This window comes from Lampris incognitus, chromosome 3 (genome assembly GCF_029633865.1).
Source record: "Lampris incognitus isolate fLamInc1 chromosome 3, fLamInc1.hap2, whole genome shotgun sequence".
NCBI classification, from domain to species: Eukaryota; Metazoa; Chordata; class Actinopteri; order Lampriformes; family Lampridae; genus Lampris; species Lampris incognitus.
In genome coordinates, this window is record NC_079213.1 from 116948523 (window position 1) to 116970816 (window position 22294).

The following is a 22294-nucleotide window of genomic DNA, read 5'->3' on the forward strand; positions in this document are numbered from 1 at the left end:
CACGGCATCACACCACGGCATCACACCACAGCATCACACCACAGCATCACACCACAGCATCACACCACACCACAGCATCACACCACAGCATCACACCTCGGCATCACACCACAGCATCACACCACGGCATCACACCACAGCATCACACCACAGCATCACACCACAGCATCACACCACAGCATCACACCACAGTATCACACCACGGCATCACACCACAGCATCACACCACAGCATCACACCACAGCATCACACCACATCACAGCATCACACCACAGTATCACACCACAGTATCACACTGCGGCATTATACCACATCATCACACCACGGCATCACACCACGGCATCATGCTCACTCACAAGCAGCTGTAGAGATACAGTCAGTGTGCTTTACCACTGGACTACATCTGGTTCTGCCAAGACACACCACTTCCACCTGTTACCAGTATAAACCCCAACACAGCCCACCGATTACTCCATCACTACACCCATCACATACCTAGCACACTGAGCATCACTACACCCACCACACACCTAGCACACTGAGCATCACTACACCCACCTAGCACACTGAGCATCACTACACCCATCACATACCTAGCACACTGAGCATCACTACACCCACCACACACCTAGCACACTGACCATTACTACACCCATCACATACCTAGCACACTGAGCATCACTACACCCACCTAGCACACTGAGCATCACTACACCCATCACATACCTAGCACACTGAGCATCGCTACACCCACCACACACCTAGCACACTGAGCATTACTACACCCATCACATACCTAGCACACTGAGCATCACTACACCCACCTAGCACACTGAGCATCACTACATCCACCACCCACCTAGCGCACTGAGCATCACTACACCCACCTAGCACACTGAGCATCGCTACATCCACCACCCACCTAACACACTGAGCATCACTACACCCACCTAGCACACTGAGCATCACTACATCAACCACCCACCTAACACACTAAGCATCACTACACCCACCTAATACACTGAGCATCACTACACCCACCTAGCACACTGAGCATCACTACACCCATCACATACCTAGCACACTGAGCATCACTACACCCACCACACACCTAGCACACTGAGCATCACTACACCCACCACACACCTAGCACACTGAGCATCACTACACCCACCTAGCACACTGAGCATCACTACATCCACCACCCACCTAACACACTGAGCATCACTACACCCACCTAGCACACTGAGCATCACTACATCCACCACACACCTAGCGCACTGAGCATCACTACACCCACCACAAACCTAGCACACTGAGCATCACTACACCCACCTAGCACACTGAGCATCACTACATCCACCACTCACCTAACACACTGAGCATCACTACACCCACCTAGCACACTGAGGATCACTACATCCACCACCCACCTAACACACTGAGCATCACTACATCCACCACACACCTAGCACACTGAGCATCACTACACCCACCTAGCACACTGAGCATCACTACATCCACCACCCACCTAACACACTGAGCATCACTACACCCACCTAGCACACTGAGCATCACTACATCCACCACCCACCTAACACACTGAGCATCACTACACCCTCCACCCACTTAGCACACTGAGCATCACTACACCCACCACACACTGAGCATCACTACATCCATCACACACCTAGCACACTGAGCATCACTACACCCACCTAGCACACTGAGCATCACTACATCCACCTAGCATCACTACACCCACCTAACACACTGAGCATCACTACACCCACCTAACACACCTAGCACACTGAGCATGACTACACCCACCTAGCACACCTTGTACACTGAGCATCACTACACCCACCACCCACCTAGCACACTGAGCATCACTACACCCACCACCCACCTAGCACACTGAGCATCACTACACCCACCTAGCACACCTTGTACACTGAGCATCACTACATCCACCACACACCTAGCGCACTGAGCATCACTACACCCACCTAGCACACCTTGTACACTGAGCATCACTACATCCACCACACACCTAGCGCACTGAGCATCACTACACACACAACACACCTAGCACACTGAGCATCACTACACCCACCTAGCACACTGAGCATCACTACATCCACCACCCACCTAACACACTGAGCATCACTACACCCACCTAGCACACTGAGCTCACTACACCCACCACAAACCTAGCACACTGAGCATCACTACACCCACCTAGCACACTGAGCATCACTACATCCACCACCCACCTAACACACTGAGCATCACTACACCCACATAGCACACTGAGCTCACTACACCCACCACACACCTAGCACACTGAGAATCACTACACCCACCACACACCTAGCACACTGAGCAGTCCTGTTGTTTTATATAGCTATTAATTCAAAACATTTGCTGTCAAAGTTGCTTGTCATGTATGTATAGTTTCCTTATGTGTGTGTGTGTGTGTGTGTGTGTGTGTGTGTGTGTGTGGCCCATTCTGAGTCAGTCAGTCACACAAAAAAACCTCCATTTACAGTTTGTCATTTTTAGCTCTTGTCTTTTTCAGTGAGCTATCCAGAGTGAATGAAGACAGACAGCTGAGACTAAACCTGTTACCAAGGCAACCGCATCAAATCATCCTTCCCATCAGATATCTGGATCACAGGGAAGTCTGTGTGTGTTTATGTATGTTAACACACAATTCTGTTTGTCTTCTTAAAATGATGAAACCTCTTCGTAGTCAGCTGAGCTCTGATCTGCACAGCCTGCAGCCTAGCATGACATCACAACATCCAACCAATCAGCTCCAATCTTTCTAGAAACGCCTGGCTATCTATTCCATCTATTGTCTGTCTGCTGGGGGTCGAACAGAAACACCTGGCTATCTATTCGATCTTTGTCTGTCTGCTGGGGCTCTGACCTTCGACCTTCGGCTTCAGGCCAAGTTCCAGCCAGGACGTGTGACAGTGGGATTGGCTGTGAGGAGCCTAAGCCTGCTGCTTGGTGGTGCATGGGGTCACTCTCAGACGATCAGCTGTTTATCAGCTGCTCTACCCCCCAACCCCCACCACCGTGTCCGGGTGACTGTTCTGGGGCAGAAATTCTACATCGCAGGAGAATGTTGTGCAGGACTTGAGCTGATATAGTTGTAGGATATGATGAAAAATTGTCTACCTAAAAAAATAACTGTTGACAACACTAATACGAAACATTCAACCAATATTAATCTCAAACACCAGGCAGATACATATATACACCCACCAACCAAAATATTAAAACCCCTGCCTAATATTGTGTAGGTCCCCCTCGTGCCGCCAAAACAGCTCTGACCCATCAAGGTATGGACTCCACAAGACCTCTGAAGGTGTCCTCTGGTATCCGTTACCAAGACATTAGCAGCACATCCTTTAAGTCCTGTAAATTGTGAGGTGGGGCCTCCATGGATTGGACTTGTTTTTCCAGCACATCCCACAGATGCTTGATCAGATTAAGATCTGGGGGAATTTGGAGGCCAGGGAAACACCTTGAATTCTTTGTCATGTTCCTCAAACCATTCCCGAACAATGTGTGCAGTGTGCCAGGGAGCATCATCCTGCTGAAAGATGCCACTGCTATCAGGGAGTACTGTTGCCATGAAGGGGTGTACCTGGTCTGCAACACTGTTTAGGTAGGTGGTACGTGTCAAAGTAACGTCCACATGAATGCCAGGACCCAAGTCTTCCCAGCAAAACCCTGCCCCAGAGCATCACACTGCCTCCACCGGCTTGCCTTCTTCCCATAGTGCATCCTGGTGCCATCTCTTCCCCAGATTAACAATGTACACACATCCGGCCATCCACATGATGTAAAAAAAAAAATGTGGTTCATCAGACCAGGCCACCTTCTTCCACTGCTCCATGGTCCAGTTCTGATGCTCATGGGTCATCATGGGCACTCTGACTGGTCTGCAGCCATGCAGCCCCTTACGCAGCAGGGTGTGATGCACTGTGTCCTGACACCTGTCTATCATAGCCAGCATGAACTTTTTCAGCAAACTGAGCTACAGTAGCTCTTCTGTGGGTTGTAACGACATAATCGATGTTATCCACCTTACCTGTAAGTGGTTTTAATGTTTTGGCTGATCGGTGTATACGATAATTTAATCCCTTAAATCCAGCTAATTCTGGGGGGGGGGGGGATCACTTGACATAAGAAGCAAAATCTCTGGGTGTTACCTGGGATTTCCTCAGAGTAGAAAGCAGAATGTCGGGATACAAACAGTTTCAGCTGCTGGTCCAGGTTGCACACCTTCAGATCCACATTCCAGCAGCGAATCCCTGTCAAGACAGAAAAAAACAATAGATTAATCAATCAATATTCACAGTGCTCACAACAAGACCACATGTAAATACCATAGTCGGCTTGAAATGGGTGCTTTTAAAGGGCACGTGGTCACCAGGTGCATTAGACCAGATGCTGTCAGAACAATACAATGAGATGTCATATTTAAGGGAGACTTTAAACATGAAACAGCTCTTAACTGTTATATCTGTTTACCATCATTAACTAATCATACAGCATTGTAATCATGTTCATGGTAAGTAATTTGTGAAGTAACCAAGTGAATAACTCCATTTTAAACTTCTATCCAAAAAAAGAATGGAAAAGACATGATATGAAAAAGGCAGGGGCTTCCTAATGCTGAACAATAAAATGATATTGATCCTAGTCGCAAATAAGTTTTCCTTGACATTGAACTAAATAGACCATGACTACTTGATCTTGGCTCTGAACGTCCTCTTATGTTTACTGGAATAAAGTCAAATGATAAGATCAACTGCAATCAATCACAACATATCACAACATATCACATAACTATTGCTAGGTGGAGTCAGATCAGGGGCAGCCTTCTGACTGGACTGCGATGTAAAGCCTCTGGGGCTGGACTGTGACGTAAAGCCTCTGGGGCTGGACTGTGACGTAAAGCCTCTGGGGCTGAACTGTGACGTAAAGCCTCTGGGGCTGGACTGTGATGTAAAGCCTCTGGGGCTGAACTGTGATGTAAAGCCTCTGGGGCTGAACTGCGATATAAAGCCTCTGGGGCTGGACTGCGATGTAACGCCTCTGGGGCTGGACTGTGATGTAACGCCTCTGGGGCTGGACTGTGATGTAAAGCCTCTGGGGCTGGACTGCGATGTAACGCCTCTGGGGCTTGACTGTGATGTAACGCCTCTGGGGCTGGACTGTGATGTAACGCCTCTGGGGCTGGACTGTGATGTAAAGCCTCTGGGGCTGGACTGCGATGTAAAGCCTCTGGGGCTGGACTGCGATGTAACGCCTCTGGGGCTGAAATGTGATGTAAAGCCTCTGGGACTGAACTGTGATGTAAAGCCTCTGGGGCTGGACTGTGATGTAAAGCCTCTGGGGCTGAACTGCGATATAAAGCCTCTGGGGCTGGACTGTGATGTAAAGCCTCTGGGGCTGAACTGTGATGTAAAGCCTCTGGGGCTGAACTGTGATGTAAAGCCTCTGGGGCTGAACTGTGATGTAAAGCTTCTGGGGCTGAGCTGTGATGTAAAGCCTCTGGGGCTGGACTGTGATGTAAAGCCTCTGGGGCTGAACTGCGATATAAAGCCTCTGGGGCTGAACTGCGATGTAAAGCCTCTGGGGCTGAACTGCGATGTAAAGCCTCTGGGGCTGAACTGTGATGTAAAGCCTCTGGGGCTGAGCTGTGATGTAAAGCCTCTGGGGCTGGACTGTGATGTAAAGCCTCTGGGGCTGGACTGTGATGTAAAGCCTCTGGGGCTGAACTGCGATGTAAAGCCTCTGGGGCTGAACTGCGATGTAAAGCCTCTGGGGCTGAACTGCGATGTAAAGCCTCTGGGGCTGAACTGTGATGTAAAGCCTCTGGGGCTGGACTGCGATATAAAGCCTCTGGGGCTGGACTGCGATGTAAAGCCTCTGGGGCTGGACTGTGATGTAAAGCCTCTGGGGCTGAACTGTGATGTAAAGCCTCTGGAGCTGAACTGTGATGTAAAGCCTCTGGGGCTGGACTGCGATGTAAAGCCTCTGGGGCTGGACTGCGATGTAAAGCCTCTGGGGCTGGACTGTGATGTAAAGCCTCTGGGGCTGGACTGTGACGTAAAGCCTCTGGGGCTGGACTGTGACGTAAAGCCTCTGGGGCTGGACTGTGATGTAAAGCCTCTGGGGCTGAACTGTGACGTAAAGCCTCTGGGGCTGGACTGTGATGTAAAGCCTCTGGGGCTGGACTGTGATGTAAAGCCTCTGGGGCTGAACTGTGATGTAAAGCCTCTGGGGCTGGACTGTGATGTAAAGCCTCTGGGGCTGAAATGTGATGTAAAGCCTCTGGGACTGGACTGTGATGTAAAGCCTCTGGGGCTGGACTGTGATGTAAAGCCTCTGGGGCTGGACTGTGATGTAAAGCCTCTGGGGCTGGACTGCGATGTAACGCCTCTGGGGCTGGACTGCAGTGTGACACCTCTGGGGCTGGACTGTGATGTAAAGCCTCTGGGGCTGGACTGCGATGTAACACCTCTGGGGCTGGACTGCGATGTAACGCCTCTGGGGCTGGACTGTGATGTAACGCCTCTGGGGCTGGACTGCGATGTAACACCTCTGGGGCTGGACTGCGATGTAACGCCTCTGGGGCTGGACTGCGATGTAACGCCTCTGGGGCTGGACTGTGACGTAAAGCCTCTGGGGCTGGACTGTGACGTAAAGCCTCTGGGGCTGAACTGTGACGTAAAGCCTCTGGGGCTGGACTGTGATGTAAAGCCTCTGGGGCTGAACTGTGATGTAAAGCCTCTGGGGCTGAACTGCGATATAAAGCCTCTGGGGCTGGACTGCGATGTAACGCCTCTGGGGCTGGACTGTGATGTAACGCCTCTGGGGCTGGACTGTGATGTAAAGCCTCTGGGGCTGGACTGCGATGTAACGCCTCTGGGGCTTGACTGTGATGTAACGCCTCTGGGGCTGGACTGTGATGTAAAGCCTCTGGGGCTGGACTGCGATGTAACGCCTCTGGGGCTGGACTGCGATGTAAAGCCTCTGGGGCTGGACTGTGATGTAAAGCCTCTGGGGCTGGACTGCGATGTAAAGCCTCTGGGCTGGACTGTGATGTAAAGGCTCTGGAGCTGGACTTTGATATAAAGCCTCTGGGGCTGGACTGTGATTTAAGGCGATACAAATAAAACTGACACAAACAGGCAGGTTCTCTGCGTGACCTCCCAACTTGAGCCTCTTTAGTATTTGACTGAACAGGCCCCTTGAAAAAAATGTGAACAATGTTAGACACAGCTGTACTAATGTATAGTGCCCAATTATTTGCATTTTCTTATACAATACAGCCTATCAGCAAACCAGAAAGTAAGTTTTCTCATTCATAGATTATCTGACATGACGTCAATGGTGGACACCATCTGGGCAGCATCAGACTACCAGAAGTCTGCTCAGTGTTATCCTTACAACATATCAAGAGATGTTGTTGAAGATCTGGACTGTCTCCCTTCGACTCAATACTCGTGGTAATGGGGTTGTTGACTTCCATCTAAAAATTAACTCAGTGCGTGACAGAATCAGAGATGTTTGTATCTTGGTGTTTCCTCTGAGGACATAGAGGGCACAAATCCAAATCAGACAACCTGTCTCAGTAGTCAAACCCTAAACTTGTATAAAGCTCATCATTTCAAAATCAGCGCAAGAGGTCCAACAACATGTTCAAATAAAACAAACACACCAATATTTTAGGTGCATCATATTGTGTGTATATTTTTCGCAGTATAGCAACTGTCTCTTTTCTAGATGGTTTAGAAATAAAGAGGAGGGCTGATGCTGATCCTGTAGAAAATCCTCCACTTGTGACTGTGGAGCCTAACTGCAGCTTAGAACAGCTCCATAATAACACGGAAACTACCCGGTTCTTCACCATGGCCCCTTGGATGACAAACACCAGCATAATTATACAGTTGTTGGTGCTGTGTCAGTCTCAGCCTGGCTTTATGGAGGAAGAGATGTTTGGATCTGGAACAGAACTGGCCTTCAGTTCCCACCACAGACAAAAACAACATGAGCCTGCTCTTGCCTGAACCAGAGCTCTGCTCTTTTCCAGTCCAGAACTTTGTGGCACTTGGTTGGCTATGTCACATGGGTTGGTGCAGCAACATTTGGAGTGATGCTCCGAAAGCTTCTGCATGCAATGTTGTCCCAGAATGCACTATTCTTTCTTTTACACTGTGTCATTATTATTAAGTCTTTTCACTACGTGTTTTCTTTCTAAATCTGATATGGTATTATCCACCCTGCCCACTTGCTACCTACCGCACCTCTAACCATCCTGAAGAGGGATCTTAGGGCTGGCTGCACCGTTCACTGCAAACTATCTGACACCATGGTCTTATGTTTCCACAGTTAATATTTCTGAGATACTGAACTGTTTCAATTAAACTGTCGATGCATCTGAAAGTCTCCGTGTTAAATCAAGCGTTTCCCTTCCATCTGACTATCACAACCTTTGAGGGGACAACATGCACCTATGTGGCCAACTGAAAGTAGTGGGCAATAGCGCTGCACAATTAACTGAAACTTCAGTTAATTTCACTGTTAAAATGTAACTGATCTAGGTTGTCTCAATCCACGGACACTCGGTTGACGTTCAGGGTTTTTGCTGATCTCAGTGCTAAGGCAGAACACGAGATGCAGTGCATACTATTGACTGTGGAGGACAGCAATATGCTCTGCAGCATCTAGTCAGCCCCAAACTGTAACTTCAACTCTTCACCACAGTTCAGCACTGCAATAAGAGCAATGACCATCATCCACGGCACACACCAGCTTCTTCCAGTTTTCAGTTTTATCAACAATCAGTTTTTCACTGATGGTTGATAAAGTGCTAACACAAGTGGAGAGACTGCAGGAGCAAGCGAGTCAGCGAGAGAGCGAGAGAAAGTGTGAGAGAGAGCAAGAGAGAAAGTGTGAGAGAGAGAATGTGTGAGATTTCTTTTATTTAAAAAAAAAAATATTACAAAGACTGAAAAAAGTCCAAAACTTGTTTTCCATGACAAAAAAAAATTACTGTACAGCACGGTTAAAGGAACAATTCCATCACTTACTTAAAAACGGTATTGAATATTAATTCTTCACCTGCCGGCTGCCACAGAACATATTGCATCATTATAGCACCACTTTCTGATAAAATCAGAGAAGTGTGAGAGAGCGAGCGAGAGAGAGAGAGCAAGAGAGAAAGTGTGACAGAGAAAGTGTGAGAGAGCAAGAGAGAAAGTGTGAGAGGGAAAGTGTGTGAGAGAGGAAGTGTGAGAGGGAAAGTGTGTGAGAGAGAAATTCAATTCAATTCAGTTTATTGGCATTAAAAACAATTCGCAGGCACATGTTAAAAATTAAATGAGGGGTTTTTTGGGTTTTTTTTGGATGTTGGTTTCTTGGGGACAGGAATGATAGAGGTGGTCTTAAAGCATGCCGGGACTATGGATTGGGACAGTGAGAGGTTAAATATAGTTGTGAAGACCTCAGCCAGCTGGTCAGTACATTCCCGGAGGACCCAACCCGGTATGCCGTCTGGTCCGGCAGCCTTCCGTGTGTTCACTCTGCGCAGTGATTCTCTGACCTCTGCGACTGATAGAGTGAGCACCTGGTTTTCTGGGTGGCTGGAGATTTTTGTGGCTGGGTCAGTATTGTCCTTGTCGAAGCGGGCATAGAAATGATTTAGCTTGTCTGGAAGGGAGGCATCATGGACAGCGGGACCGCTATTGGAGCTTTTGTAGTCTGTGATAGACTGAATGCCTTGCCACATTCGCCGAGGATCAGAGTTATTGTGAAAGTGGTCCTCTATTCGTAGGGAATATTTGTGTTTGGCTGTTCTAATGCCCTTTTTGAGGTTGGCTCTGGCTGCGCTGTAGGCCTCACAGTTACCTGACTCGAACGCTGCATCCCGGACTTTCAGCAGCTGCCGGACCTCACTGGTCATCCAGGGTTTCTGGTTTGGAAAGGCGCAGATTGATTTTTTTGTTGGGACACTCTCAGTGCAAAAGTTAATGTAGGCTAGTATGGCAGATGTCTGTTCATTAATGTCTGTATGGGAGCCATGGGTAGCTGAATGTGCAAAAATACTCCATTCTGTGTTGTCAACACAGTCCTGGAGTTCAGAGACTGCTCCTTCTGGCCAGACAGTGACTGTCTTTACTGCTGGCTTGACCCGTTTTATTAGGGGTTTGTAGGCTGGGACCAGGAACAGGCAGAGGTGGTCAGAATGCCCCAGGAGGGGGCAGGGAGTAGCTTTGTATGAGTCCTTAATGTTTGTGTAGAGATGGTCCAGGGTGTTTTGTCCCCTAGTGGGGCAGGAGACATGCTGATGGGATTTGGGCAGTACAGCCCTGAGGTTATCCTGATTAAAGTCACCACCTATGATAAAGGCATTGTCCGGGTGTTGGGTCTGTTGGCTGATGATGACACATTGTAGCTGCTTCAGTCCTACCTTAGCATTAGCATGTGGGGGGATGTATCCAGCGGTGATGGTAATGGCCGTTAGCTCCCTGGGCAGGTAAAAAGGCCTGCACTGAATCATAAGCAGCTCCAGATCAGCAGAGCAATGCCTTTCAACCATCTTTATATTGTTGCACCAAGAGTTACTGACATAAATACTTAAACCTCCTCCGCGTGTCTTGCCGGAGTCCGCTGTCCTGTCGGCACGGAAGGCTGTGCGGCCCGCTAGCTCGACTGCCGAGTCGCCATGTTGCTGTTGAGCCAAGTCTCCGTAAACATCAGCGGACAGCAGTTCTGCAGCCTTTTCTGAGAGGACAGCCTGAGTCTTATCTCCTCCATGTTGTTAGCTAACGACCGGACATTAGCCATGAAGATGCTGGGGAGGGAAACTTTGAAGGGAGCACTACTTAGCTTAGCATATAGCCCGCCTCGCTTCCCCCTCTTCTGTTTATGTTGCCGACAGGGGGCAGCGTTTCCACTGCGAGACCGGTGAGTGGATAATATGGATGGGGAAGTTGTCCGTGATGGTGGAGGGAAGTGAGTAATCCATTCTGAGGTTTAAAAGTTCCTGACGGCTGTAGAAGAGTGCAGGACCTACACTTGTAAATAAACTTAAAACTAACGTGTGAATAACAGAAAACACAACACTGAACAGGGAGCCGCAGTAGCCGCTGCGTCCAGCGCGCCGCCATCCTGAATCCAAGACTGAAGAAAGTGTGTGAGAGAGAAAGTGTGAGAGAAAGTGTGTGAGAGAGAAAGTGTGAGAGGGAAAGTGTGAGAGAGAGAAAGTGTGAGAGAGAGAGAAAGTGTGTGTGAGAGAAAGTGTGTGAGAGAGAAAGTGTGACAGAGAGAAAGTGTGAGAGAGAGAAAGTGTGTGAGGGAAAGTGTGTGAGAGAGAAAGTGTGTGAGAGAGAAAGTGTGAGAGAGAGAAAGTGTGTGAGAGAGAAAGTGTGTGAGAGAGAAAGTGTGAGAGGGAAAGTGTGAGAGGGAAAGTGTGAGAGAGAGAAAGTGTGTGAGAGGGAAAGTGTGTGTGAGAGAAAGTGTGTGAGAGAGAAAGTGTGAGAGAGAGAAAGTGTGTGAGAGAGAAAGTGTGTGAGAGAGAAAGTGTGTGAGAGAGAAAGTGTGAGAGAGAAAGTGTGAGAGAGAAAGTGTGAGAGAGAAAGTGTGAGAGGTAAAGTGTGAGAGGGAAAGTGTGAGAGAGAGAAAGTGTGAGAGAGAGAGAAAGTGTGTGTGAGAGAAAGTGTGTGAGAGAGAAAGTGTGACAGAGAGAAAGTGTGAGAGAGAGAAAGTGTGTGAGGGAAAGTGTGTGAGAGAGAAAGTGTGTGAGAGAGAAAGTGTGAGAGAGAGAAAGTGTGTGAGAGAGAAAGTGTGAGAGAAAGTGTGTGAGAGAGAAAGTGTGAGAGGGAAAGTGTGAGAGGGAAAGTGTGAGAGAGAGAAAGTGTGTGAGAGGGAAAGTGTGAGAGAGAGAAAGTGTGTGAGAGAGAAAGTGTGAAAGAGAGAAAGTGTGAGAGAGAGAAAGTGTGTGAGGGAAAGTGTGTGAGAGAGAAAGTGTGTGAGAGAGAAAGTGTGAGAGAGAGAACGTGTGTGAGAGAGAAAGTGTGAAAGAGAGAAAGTGTGTGAGGGAAAGTGTGAGAGAGAAAGTGTGTGAGAGAGAAAGTGTGTGAGAGAGAAAGTGTGTGAGGGAAAGTGTGAGAGAGAAAGTGTGTGAGAGAGAAAGTGTGTGAGAAATAAAGTGTGAGAGAGAGAAAGTGTGTGAGAGAGAAAGTGTGAGAGGGAAAGTGTGAGAGAAAGTGTGAGAGAGAGAAAGTGTGTGAGAGAAAGTGTGTGAGAGAGAAAGTGTGTGAGAAATAAAGTGTGAGAGAGAGAAAGTGTGTGAGAGAGAAAGTGTGTGAGAGAGAAAGTGTGAGAGGGAAAGTGTGAGAGGGAAAGTGTGAGAGAGAGAAAGTGTGTGAGAGGGAAAGTGTGTGTGAGAGAAAGTGTGTGAGAGAGAAAGTGTGAGAGAGAGAAAGTGTGTGAGAGAGAAAGTGTGTGAGAGAGAAAGTGTGTGAGAGAGAAAGTGTGAGAGAGAAAGTGTGAGAGAGAAAGTGTGAGAGAGAAAGTGTGAGAGGTAAAGTGTGAGAGGGAAAGTGTGAGAGAGAGAAAGTGTGAGAGAGAGAGAAAGTGTGTGTGAGAGAAAGTGTGTGAGAGAGAAAGTGTGACAGAGAGAAAGTGTGAGAGAGAGAAAGTGTGTGAGGGAAAGTGTGTGAGAGAGAAAGTGTGTGAGAGAGAAAGTGTGAGAGAGAGAAAGTGTGTGAGAGAGAAAGTGTGAGAGAAAGTGTGTGAGAGAGAAAGTGTGAGAGGGAAAGTGTGAGAGGGAAAGTGTGAGAGAGAGAAAGTGTGTGAGAGGGAAAGTGTGAGAGAGAGAAAGTGTGTGAGAGAGAAAGTGTGAAAGAGAGAAAGTGTGAGAGAGAGAAAGTGTGTGAGGGAAAGTGTGTGAGAGAGAAAGTGTGTGAGAGAGAAAGTGTGAGAGAGAGAACGTGTGTGAGAGAGAAAGTGTGAAAGAGAGAAAGTGTGTGAGGGAAAGTGTGAGAGAGAAAGTGTGTGAGAGAGAAAGTGTGTGAGAGAGAAAGTGTGTGAGGGAAAGTGTGAGAGAGAAAGTGTGTGAGAGAGAAAGTGTGTGAGAAATAAAGTGTGAGAGAGAGAAAGTGTGTGAGAGAGAAAGTGTGAGAGGGAAAGTGTGAGAGAAAGTGTGAGAGAGAGAAAGTGTGTGAGAGAAAGTGTGTGAGAGAGAAAGTGTGTGAGAAATAAAGTGTGAGAGAGAGAAAGTGTGTGAGAGAGAAAGTGTGTGAGAAATAAAGTGTGAGAGAGAGAAAGTGTGTGAGAGAGAAAGTGTGAGAGAGAGAGAAAGTGTGTGAGAGAGAAAGTGTGTGAGGGAAAGTGTGAGAGAGAAAGTGTGTGAGAGAGAAAGTGTGTGAGAGAGAAAGTTTGAGAGAAAGTGTGTGAGAGAAAGTGTGTGAGAGAGAAAGTGTGTGAGAAATAAAGTGTGAGAGAGAGAAAGTGTGTGAGAGAGAAAGTGTGAGAGAGAGAAAGTTTGAGAGAAAGTGTGTGAGAGAAAGTGTGTGAGAGAAAGTGTGTGAGAGAGAAAGTGTGTGAGAAATAAAGTGTGAGAGAGAGAAAGTGTGTGAGAGAGAAAGTGTGTGAGAAATAAAGTGTGAGAGAGAGAAAGTGTGTGAGAGAAAGTGTGAGAGAGAGAAAGTGTGAGAGAGAGAAAGTGTGTGAGAGAAAGTGTGAGAGAGAGAAAGTGTGAGAGAGAGAGAGAAAGTGTGTGAGAGAGAAAGTGTGAGAGAGAAAGTGTGAGAGAGAAAGTGTGAGAGAGAGAGAAAGTGTGAGAGAGAAAGTGTGAGAGAGAGAAAGTGTGTGAGAGAAAGTGTGAGAGAGAAAGTGTGAGAGAGAGAGAAAGTGTGTGAGAGAAAGTGTGAGAGAGAGAAAGGGTGAGAGAGAGAGAAAGTGTGTGAGAGAGAAAGTGTGAGAGAGAAAGTGTGTGAGAAATAAAGTGTGAAAGAGAGAAAGTGTGTGAGAGAGAAAGTGTGCGAGAGAGAAAGTGTGTGAGAGAGAAAGTGTGCGAGAGAGAAAGTGTGTGAGAGGGAAGGTGTGCGAGAGAGAAAGTGTGAGAGGGGAAAGTGTGAGAGAGAGAGAAAGTGTGTGAGAGAAAGTGTGTGAGAGAGAAAGTGTGTGAGAGAGAAAGTGTGTGAGAGAGAAAGTGTGAGAGAGAGGGAAAGTGTGAGAGGGAAAGTGAGAGAGGGAAAGTGTGAGTGAGAAAGTGTGAGAGAGAGAAAGTGTGTGAGAGGGAAAGTGTGAGAGAGAAAGTGTGTGAGAGAAAGTGTGAGAAAGAGAAAGTGTGAGAGAGAGAAAGTGTGTGAGGGAAAGTGTGAGAGAGAGAAAGTGTGTGAGAGAGAAAGTCTGTGAGAGAAAGTGTGTGAGAGAGAAAGTGTGAGAGAGAGAAAGTGTGTGAGAGAGAAAGTGTGAGAGAGAAAGTGTGAGAGAGAGAGAAAGTGTGAGAGGGAAAGTGTGAGAGAGAGAAAGTGTGAGAGAGGGAAAGTGTGAGAGGGAAAGTGTGAGAGAGAGAAAGTGTGTGAGAGAGAAAGTGTGAGAGAGAGAAAGTGTGAGAGAGAGAAAGTGTGTGAGAGAAAGTGTGAGAGAGAGAAAGTGTGAGAGGGAAAGTGTGAGAGAGAGAAAGTGTGAGAGAGAGAAAGTGTGAGAGAGAGAAAGTGTGAGAGAGAGAAAGTGTGAGAGGGAAAGTGTGAGAGAGAGAGAAAGTGTGTGAGAGAGAAAGTGTGAGAGAGAGAGAAAGTGTGTGAGAGAGAAAGTGTGAGAGAGAGAGAGAAAGTGTGTGAGAGAGAAAGTGTGAGAGAGAGAAAGTGTGAGAGGGAAAGTGTGTGAGAGAGAAAGTGTGAGAGGGAAAGTGTGAGAGAGAGAAAGTGTGAGAGGGAAAGTGTGAGAGAGAGAAAGTGTGAGAGGGAAAGTGTGAGAGAGAGAAAGTGTGAGAGAGAGGGAAAGTGTGAGAGAGAGAAAGTGTGAGAGAGAGAGAGAAAGTGTGTGAGAGAGAAAGTGTGAGAGAAAGTGTGAGAGAGAAAGTGTGTGAGAGAGAGAGAAAGTGTGAGAGAGAAAGTGTGTGAGAGAGAAAGTGTGTGAGAGAGAAAGTGTGAAAGGGAAAGTGTGAGAGAGAGAGAAAGTGTGTGAGAGAGAGAAAGTGTGAGAGGGAAAGTGTGTAAGAGAGAAAGTGTGAGAGGGAAAGTGTGTGAGAGAGAAAGTGTGAGAGGGAAAGTGTGTGAGAGAGAGAAAGTGTGAGAGGGAAAGTGTGTAAGAGAGAAAGTGTGAGAGGGAAAGTGTGTGAGAGAGAAAGTGTGAGAGGGAAAGTGTGTGAGAGAGAGAAAGTGTGAGAGAGAGAAAGTGTGTGAGAGAGAAAGTGTGTGAGAGAGAGAGAAAGTGTGAGAGAGAGAAAGTGTGTGAGAGGGAAAGTGTGAGAGGGAAAGTGTGTGAGAGAGAGAGAAAGTGTGAGAGAGAGAAAGTGTGTGAGAGAGAAAGTGTGTGAGAGAGAAAGTGTGAGAGGGAAAGTGTGAGAGAGAGAAAGTGTGTGAGAGAAAGTGTGTGAGAGAGAAAGTGTGAGAGGGAAAGTGTGTGAGAGAGAGAAAGTGTGAGAGAGAGAAAGTGTGTGAGAGAGAAAGTGTGTGAGAGAGAAAGTGTGTGAGAGAGAGAAAGTGTGAGAGAGAAAGTGTGTGAGAGAGAAAGTGTGAGAGAGAAAAAGTGTGAGAGAGAGAAAGTGTGTGAGAGAGAGAAAGTGTGAGAGAGAAAGTGTGTGAGAGAGAAAGTGTGAGAGGGAAAGTGTGTGAGAGAGAGAAAGTGTGAGAGAGAGAAAGTGTGAGAGGGAAAGTGTGAGAGAGAGAAAGTGTGAGAGAGAAAGTGTGAGAGAGAGAAAGTGTGAGAGAGAGAAAGTGTGAGAGAGAAAGTGTGAGAGAGAGAAAGTGTGAGAGAGAGAAAGTGTGTGAGAGAGAAAGTGTGTGAGAGAGAAAGTGTGAGAGGGAAAGTGTGTGAGAGAGAGAGAAAGTGTGAGAGGGAAAGTGTGTGAGAGAGAGAAAGTGTGAGAGGGAAAGTGTGAGAGAGGGAAAGTGTGTGAGAGAGAGAAAGTGTGAGAGAGAGAAAGTGTGTGAGAGAGAAAGTGTGAGAGAGAGAAAGTGTGAGAGGGAAAGTGTGTGAAAGAGAAAGTGTGAGAGAGAGAAAGTTTGTGAGAGAAAGTGTGTGAGAGAGAAAGTGTGAGAGGGAAAGTGTGAGAGGGGGAAAGTGTGAGAGAGAGAAAGTGTGAGAGAGAGAGAAAGTGTGAGAGGGGGAAAGTGTGAGAGGGGGAAAGTGTGAGAGAGAGAAAGTGTGAGAGAGAGAGAAAGTGTGAGAGGGGGAAAGTGTGAGAGGGGGAAAGTGTGAGAGAGAGAAAGTGTGAGAGAGAGAAAGTGTGAGAGGGAAAATGTGAGAGAAGGAGGGTGGAGGAGGAGAAACAGCATCAACACTCTTGTTAAAGGTGTATGTGTAATCCCAAGTGAAACCACAGTCATACAGCCAGACAGCCAGACAACCAGACAACCAGAAAGACAGACAGACAACCAGAGTCAACCAGACAGACACCCAGACAGACACTGGGACTGGACTTGTTCTGTTTTCCTTCTCAAAACAACTGACTGCACCTGAACTGTCAATCATTTTAAAGCTGGAAACTTTTTGTTAACACACATAAACTGTGTCAGTACTGGCTTAATACTGGATTAACTTGATGGTATTTTGGATCTTTATCTTTACTTGGATCTTTAAATGTCACTTCACTTCGATGGTTGGTAAAATCATCCAGAAGATCTTTAAATGTCACTTCAAGTTCAATGGTTGGTAAAATTATCCAGAAGATCTTTAAATGTCACTTCAAGTTCAATGGTTGGTAAAATTATCCTGAAGATCTTTAAATGTCATTTCAGTTCGATTGTTGATAAAATTATTCAGAAGATCTTTAAATGTCATTTCAGTTTGAAGGTTGGTAAAATCATCCAGAAGATCTTTAAATGTAATTTCAGTTTGATGGTTGGTAAAATTATCCAGAAGATCTTTAAATGTCATTTCAGTTTGATGGTTGGTAAAATTATCCAGATCTTTAAATGTCATTTCAGTTCGATGGTTGGTAAAATTATCCAGAAGATCTTTAAATGTCACTTCAAGTTCGATGGTTGGTAAAATTATCCAGAAGATCTTTAAATGTCATTTCAGTTCGATGGTTGGTAAAATTATCCAGAAGATCTTTAAATGTCATTTCAGTTCGATGGTTGGTAAAATTATCCAGAAGATCTTTAAATGTCATTTCAGTTCAATGGTTGATAAAATCATCCAGAAGATCTTTAAATGTCACTTCAAGTTCGATGGTTGGTAAAATTATCCAGAAGATCTTTAAATGTCATTTCAGTGTGATGGTTGGTAAAATTATCCAGATCTTTAAATGTCACTTCAAGTTCGATGGTTGGTAAAATTATCCAGATCTTTAAATGTCATTTCAGTTCGATGGTTGGTAAAATTATCCAGAAGATCTTTAAATGTCACTTCAAGTTCGATGGTTGGTAAAATTATCCAGAAGATCTTTAAATGTCATTTCAGTGTGATGGTTGGTAAAATTATCCAGATCTTTAAATGCCACTTCAAGTTCGATGGTTGGTAAAATTATCCAGATCTTTAAATGTCATTTCAGTTCGATGGTTGGTAAAATTATCCAGAAGATCTTTAAATGTCACTTCAAGTTCGATGGTTGGTAAAATTATCCAGATCTTTAAATGCCACTTCAAGTTCGATGGTTGGTAAAATTATCCAGATCTTTAAATGTCATTTCAGTTCGATGGTTGGTAAAATTATCCAGAAGATCTTTAAATGTCACTTCAAGTTCGATGGTTGGTAAAATTATCCAGAAGATCTTTAAATGTCACTTCAAGTTCGATGGTTGGTAAAATTATCCAGAAGATCTTTAAATGTCACTTCAAGTTCGATGGTTGGTAAAATTATCCAGAAGATCTTTAAATGTCATTTCAGTTTGATGGTTGATAAAATCATCCAGAAGATCTTTAAATGTCACTTCAAGTTCGATGGTTGGTAAAATTATCCAGAAGATCTTTAAATGTCACTTCAAGTTCGATGGTTGGTAAAATTATCCAGAAGATCTTTAAATGTCATTTCAGTTCGATTGTTGATAAAATTACTCAGAAGATCTTTAAATGTCATTTCAGTTTGAAGATTGGTAAAATCATCCAGAAGATCTTTAAATGTAATTTCAGTTTGATGGTTGGTAAAATTATCCAGAAGATCTTTAAATGTCATTTCAGTTTGATGGTTGATAAAATTATCCAGAAGATCTTTAAATGTCATTTCAGTTTGATGGTTGATAAAATTATCCAGAAGATCTTTAAATGTCACTTCAAGTTCGATGGTTGGTAAAATGATCCAGAAGATCTTTAAATGTCATTTCAGTTCGATGGTTGGTAAAATTATCCAGAAGATCTTTAAATGGCACTTCAAGTTCGATGGTTGATAAAATTATCCAGAAGATCTTTAAATGTCATTTCAGTTTGATGGTTGATAAAATCATCCAGAAGATCTTTAAATGTCACTTCAAGTTCGATGGTTGGTAAAATTATCCAGAAGATCTTTAAATGTCATTTCAGTTCGATTGTTGATAAAATTATTCAGAAGATCTTTAAATGTCATTTCAGTTTGAAGGTTGGTAAAATCATCCAGAAGATCTTTAAATGTAATTTCAGTTTGATGGTTGGTAAAATTATCCAGAAGATCTTTAAATGTCATTTCAGTTTGATGGTTGATAAAATTATCCAGAAGATCTTTAAATGTAATTTCAGTTTGATGGTTGATAAAATTATTCAGAAGATCTTTAAATGTCATTTCAGTTTGATGGTTGGTAAAATTATCCAGAAGATCTTTAAATGTCATTTCAGTTTGATGGTTGATAAAATTATTCAGAAGATCTTTAAATGTAATTTCAGTTCGATGGTTGGTAAAATGATCCAGAAGATCTTTAAATGTCATTTCAAGTTTGATGGTTGATAAAATTATCCAGATCTTTAAATGTCATTTCAGTTCAATGGTTGGTAAAATTATTCAGAAGATCTTTAAATGTAATTTCAGTTCGATGGTTGGTAAAATTATCCAGAAGATCTTTAAATGTCACTTCAAGTTTGATGGTTGATAAAATTATCCAGATCTTTAAATGTAATTTCAGTTCGATGGTTGGTAAAATTATCCAGAAGATCTTTAAACGTCATTTCAGTTCGATGGTTGGTAAAATTATTCAGAAGATCTTTAAATGTCATTTCAGTTCGATGGTTGGTACAATTATTCAGAAGATCTTTAAATGTCATTTCAGTTCGATGGTTGGTACAATTATTCAGAAGATCTTTAAATGTCATTTCAGTTCGATGGTTGGTAAAATTATCCAGAAGATCTTTAAATGTCATTTCAGTTCGATGGTTGGTACAATTATTCAGAAGATCTTTAAATGTCATTTCAGTTCGATGGTTGGTAAAATTATTCAGAAGATCTTTAAATGTCACTTCAGTTCGATGGTTGGTAAAATTATTCAGAAGATCTTTAAATGTCATTTCAGTTTGATGTTGGTAAAATTATATTGTCACCGTCACAGTCAATTAGAAACATCATAACTGAAACTGACATTTCCAAAACCAAACTGGATTCAGCTGGACTCAAACCCCCCCCACTAATTTTGCAGTACTAGTCGGCAGTTAACAGGTGAGAAAGACAGGGGGAGTTTATTTGTAGTGTAAAACAGGACAGGCCCAATGCCAGACAGGAAAACACTCCTCTGGACTGACCCGACAACATACTCCTTCCTAAAAGTGGATAATCACCTATCATTTGAGACAATTCGGTTTTCCTTTTTTTTCTTTTTGTTTTTTGGATTTTTTCCTCCCCAATTGTACTTGGCCAATTACCCCACTCTTCCGAGCTGTCCCGGTCTCTGCTCCACCCCCTCTGCCGATCCGGCGAGGGCTGTGGACTACCACATGCCTCCTCCCACACATGTGGAGTCACCAGCCGCTTCTTTTCACTTGACAGTGAGGTGTTTCACCAGGGGGGCGTAGCGCGTGGGAGGATCACGCTATTCCCCCCAGCTCCCCCTCCCCCGAACAGGCGCAGCGACCGACCAGAGGAGGCACTAGTGCAGTGACCAGGACACATACCCACATCCGGCTTCCCACCTGCAGACAAGGCCAATTGTGTGTGTAGGGATGCCCGACCAAGCCGGAGGTAACACGGAGAGTCGAACTAGCGATCTCCATGTTGGTAGGCAACAGAATAGACCGCCATGGCACCCAGACGCCATGACAATTCCGTTTACAACCTGAATGCTAATTTTATCATTCAAAATAGAGTAGCACACAACTTATGTGTGGAAGCTGTGAGAAGACGGAGACGAACAACATCTCTCTTTGACCACACCAACGCGTGTCTTTGTTTTTTACACAACCCGCCTCCACAAACATGGTGGTCTTCAAGTGAGCACGTCCACTTACTGCTGAAGTGTACATGTGGAAATCACCACAACCGGAAGGCTATGCTGGGTCATGTCCATAGTGTCCAGTACATATGCATGAGTATGTTCAGCTGCATGTGATGCTCAGCTTGATTTAAATCGTCACGTTGTAGGAGGGCGGCAGGAAGTAACCAGGCTTTCTATTATGCAAGAAAGTTCTTCACTGAAAACAGAGAAAAAGCTAAAATATGATAAAATTGCAAATGCATCAAATAATTTTTCTCCCTGAAACAGAGACAAATAATTGTAATATTCTCTCTGTCGACATAATTATTCAGTATGATAATTTTCCTATAATTATGAAATCCTCCTGCAATGCACTTCCTTAACTCGAAACTCCAGTCGCTTTTCACCGAAGCCCCATGTTTGTATTGCTAGCAGTCAAAAGAGGCATAGGAAAATAGGTTTAAGGTTAAAAAAAACCCACCAGTCTGGCTCTCAGTTTCTCCTCTTTTTCCTGACAGGTTTTCTGCATAGTTTCAGCTCATCATCATCATCATCATCATCATCATCGTCATCAGGGGAAGAGGGTCCATGGCGTTTACTGTATCTACCATTTCTCACTCTGTGGACGTGAAACCCTCTCTGGCTAACGTAGCCTGGTTCCACACCCCTGAGTTGCTATTCGCCAGTAAGTTTCACTTATCCCGCCCACTTTTAACTTGTCCCGCCCACTTTTCACGTGCTGTCGAGTGATTCAGAGGTCTGACGTTTCCCTAAGCTTGTTCCTGACTGAAGAAACAATCGAGCCCATCATCACCACCTTGTGGTGGGAATGAGGTTGGAGAGGTTGTGGTATGTCTGTCTCTCTCCTCTGTCTGTGTTGATGTCTTGTGTCTCTCACTCATCTACGTCCAGGTCTTTTTCTTATGTTCACTTGCCGTGTCTTCAAAATAACAACTGTTTCTTCAACACTGACGAATGTTTAGTAACATTTATCATAAATCCTTCTGGGACAGAAACACGCTGTATTTGGGGGAATCACCCCCATATCTCCCAACTGTTCCCCCAGCAGCTTTACTTTGGCCTTTAGACTGAAAACAACTGTTTAATGGTTAATTACCCCCTTTAACAACAAACTCCCTTTGCATAAATGACATGTTTTATCAACATCCACTGACATTCTTGGGAAACTTGCTTAAGCTAGCAAAGCTTATGTCAACTGAAAATGACATCCATTTTTTTTATTTTTCTGTGTTTTTCTTCTAAAAACACTACTACTACTACTACTTTCAGCTGCTTCCGTTAGGGGGCGCCACAGCAGCTCTTCTGTTTCCATCTCTTCCTGTCTTCTGCATCTTCCTCTGTCACACCAGCCACCTGCATGTCTTCTCTCACCACATCCATAAACCTCCTCTTTGGCCTTCCTCTTCTCCTCTTCCCTGGCAGCTCCATATTCAGCATCCTTCTCCCAGTATACCCAGCATCTCTCCTCCACACATGTCCACACCATCTCCATCTTGCCTCTCTTGCTTTGTCTCCAAACCGTCCAACCTGAGCTGTCTCTCTAAAAAAAAACTTTTTTTAAAAATTGGTCTCATTTAAGCTCCAGTTTGATCATTTTTCCTAAGCACAACAGTTCAGCTGTTTAGTTGAAAACAGACAAAATTTACCCTAAACAGATTAAATGTTTCATTCTGAGACCTATGCCTGACAATAGAAGTG

General features: G+C 44.9%; 1 protein-coding gene across 1 annotated transcript in view; it reads right to left on the minus strand.

Moving 5' to 3' along the window:
- The window catches only part of map1sa (microtubule-associated protein 1Sa), a 66076-nt gene that overhangs the window by 40305 nt on the left and 3477 nt on the right, over positions 1-22294 (minus strand). Inside the window, exon 2 of the mRNA XM_056277614.1 lies at positions 4230-4331. Within this exon, the coding sequence (XP_056133589.1) occupies positions 4230-4331 (102 nt within the window). The remainder of the gene's footprint in view (positions 1-4229; positions 4332-22294) is intronic.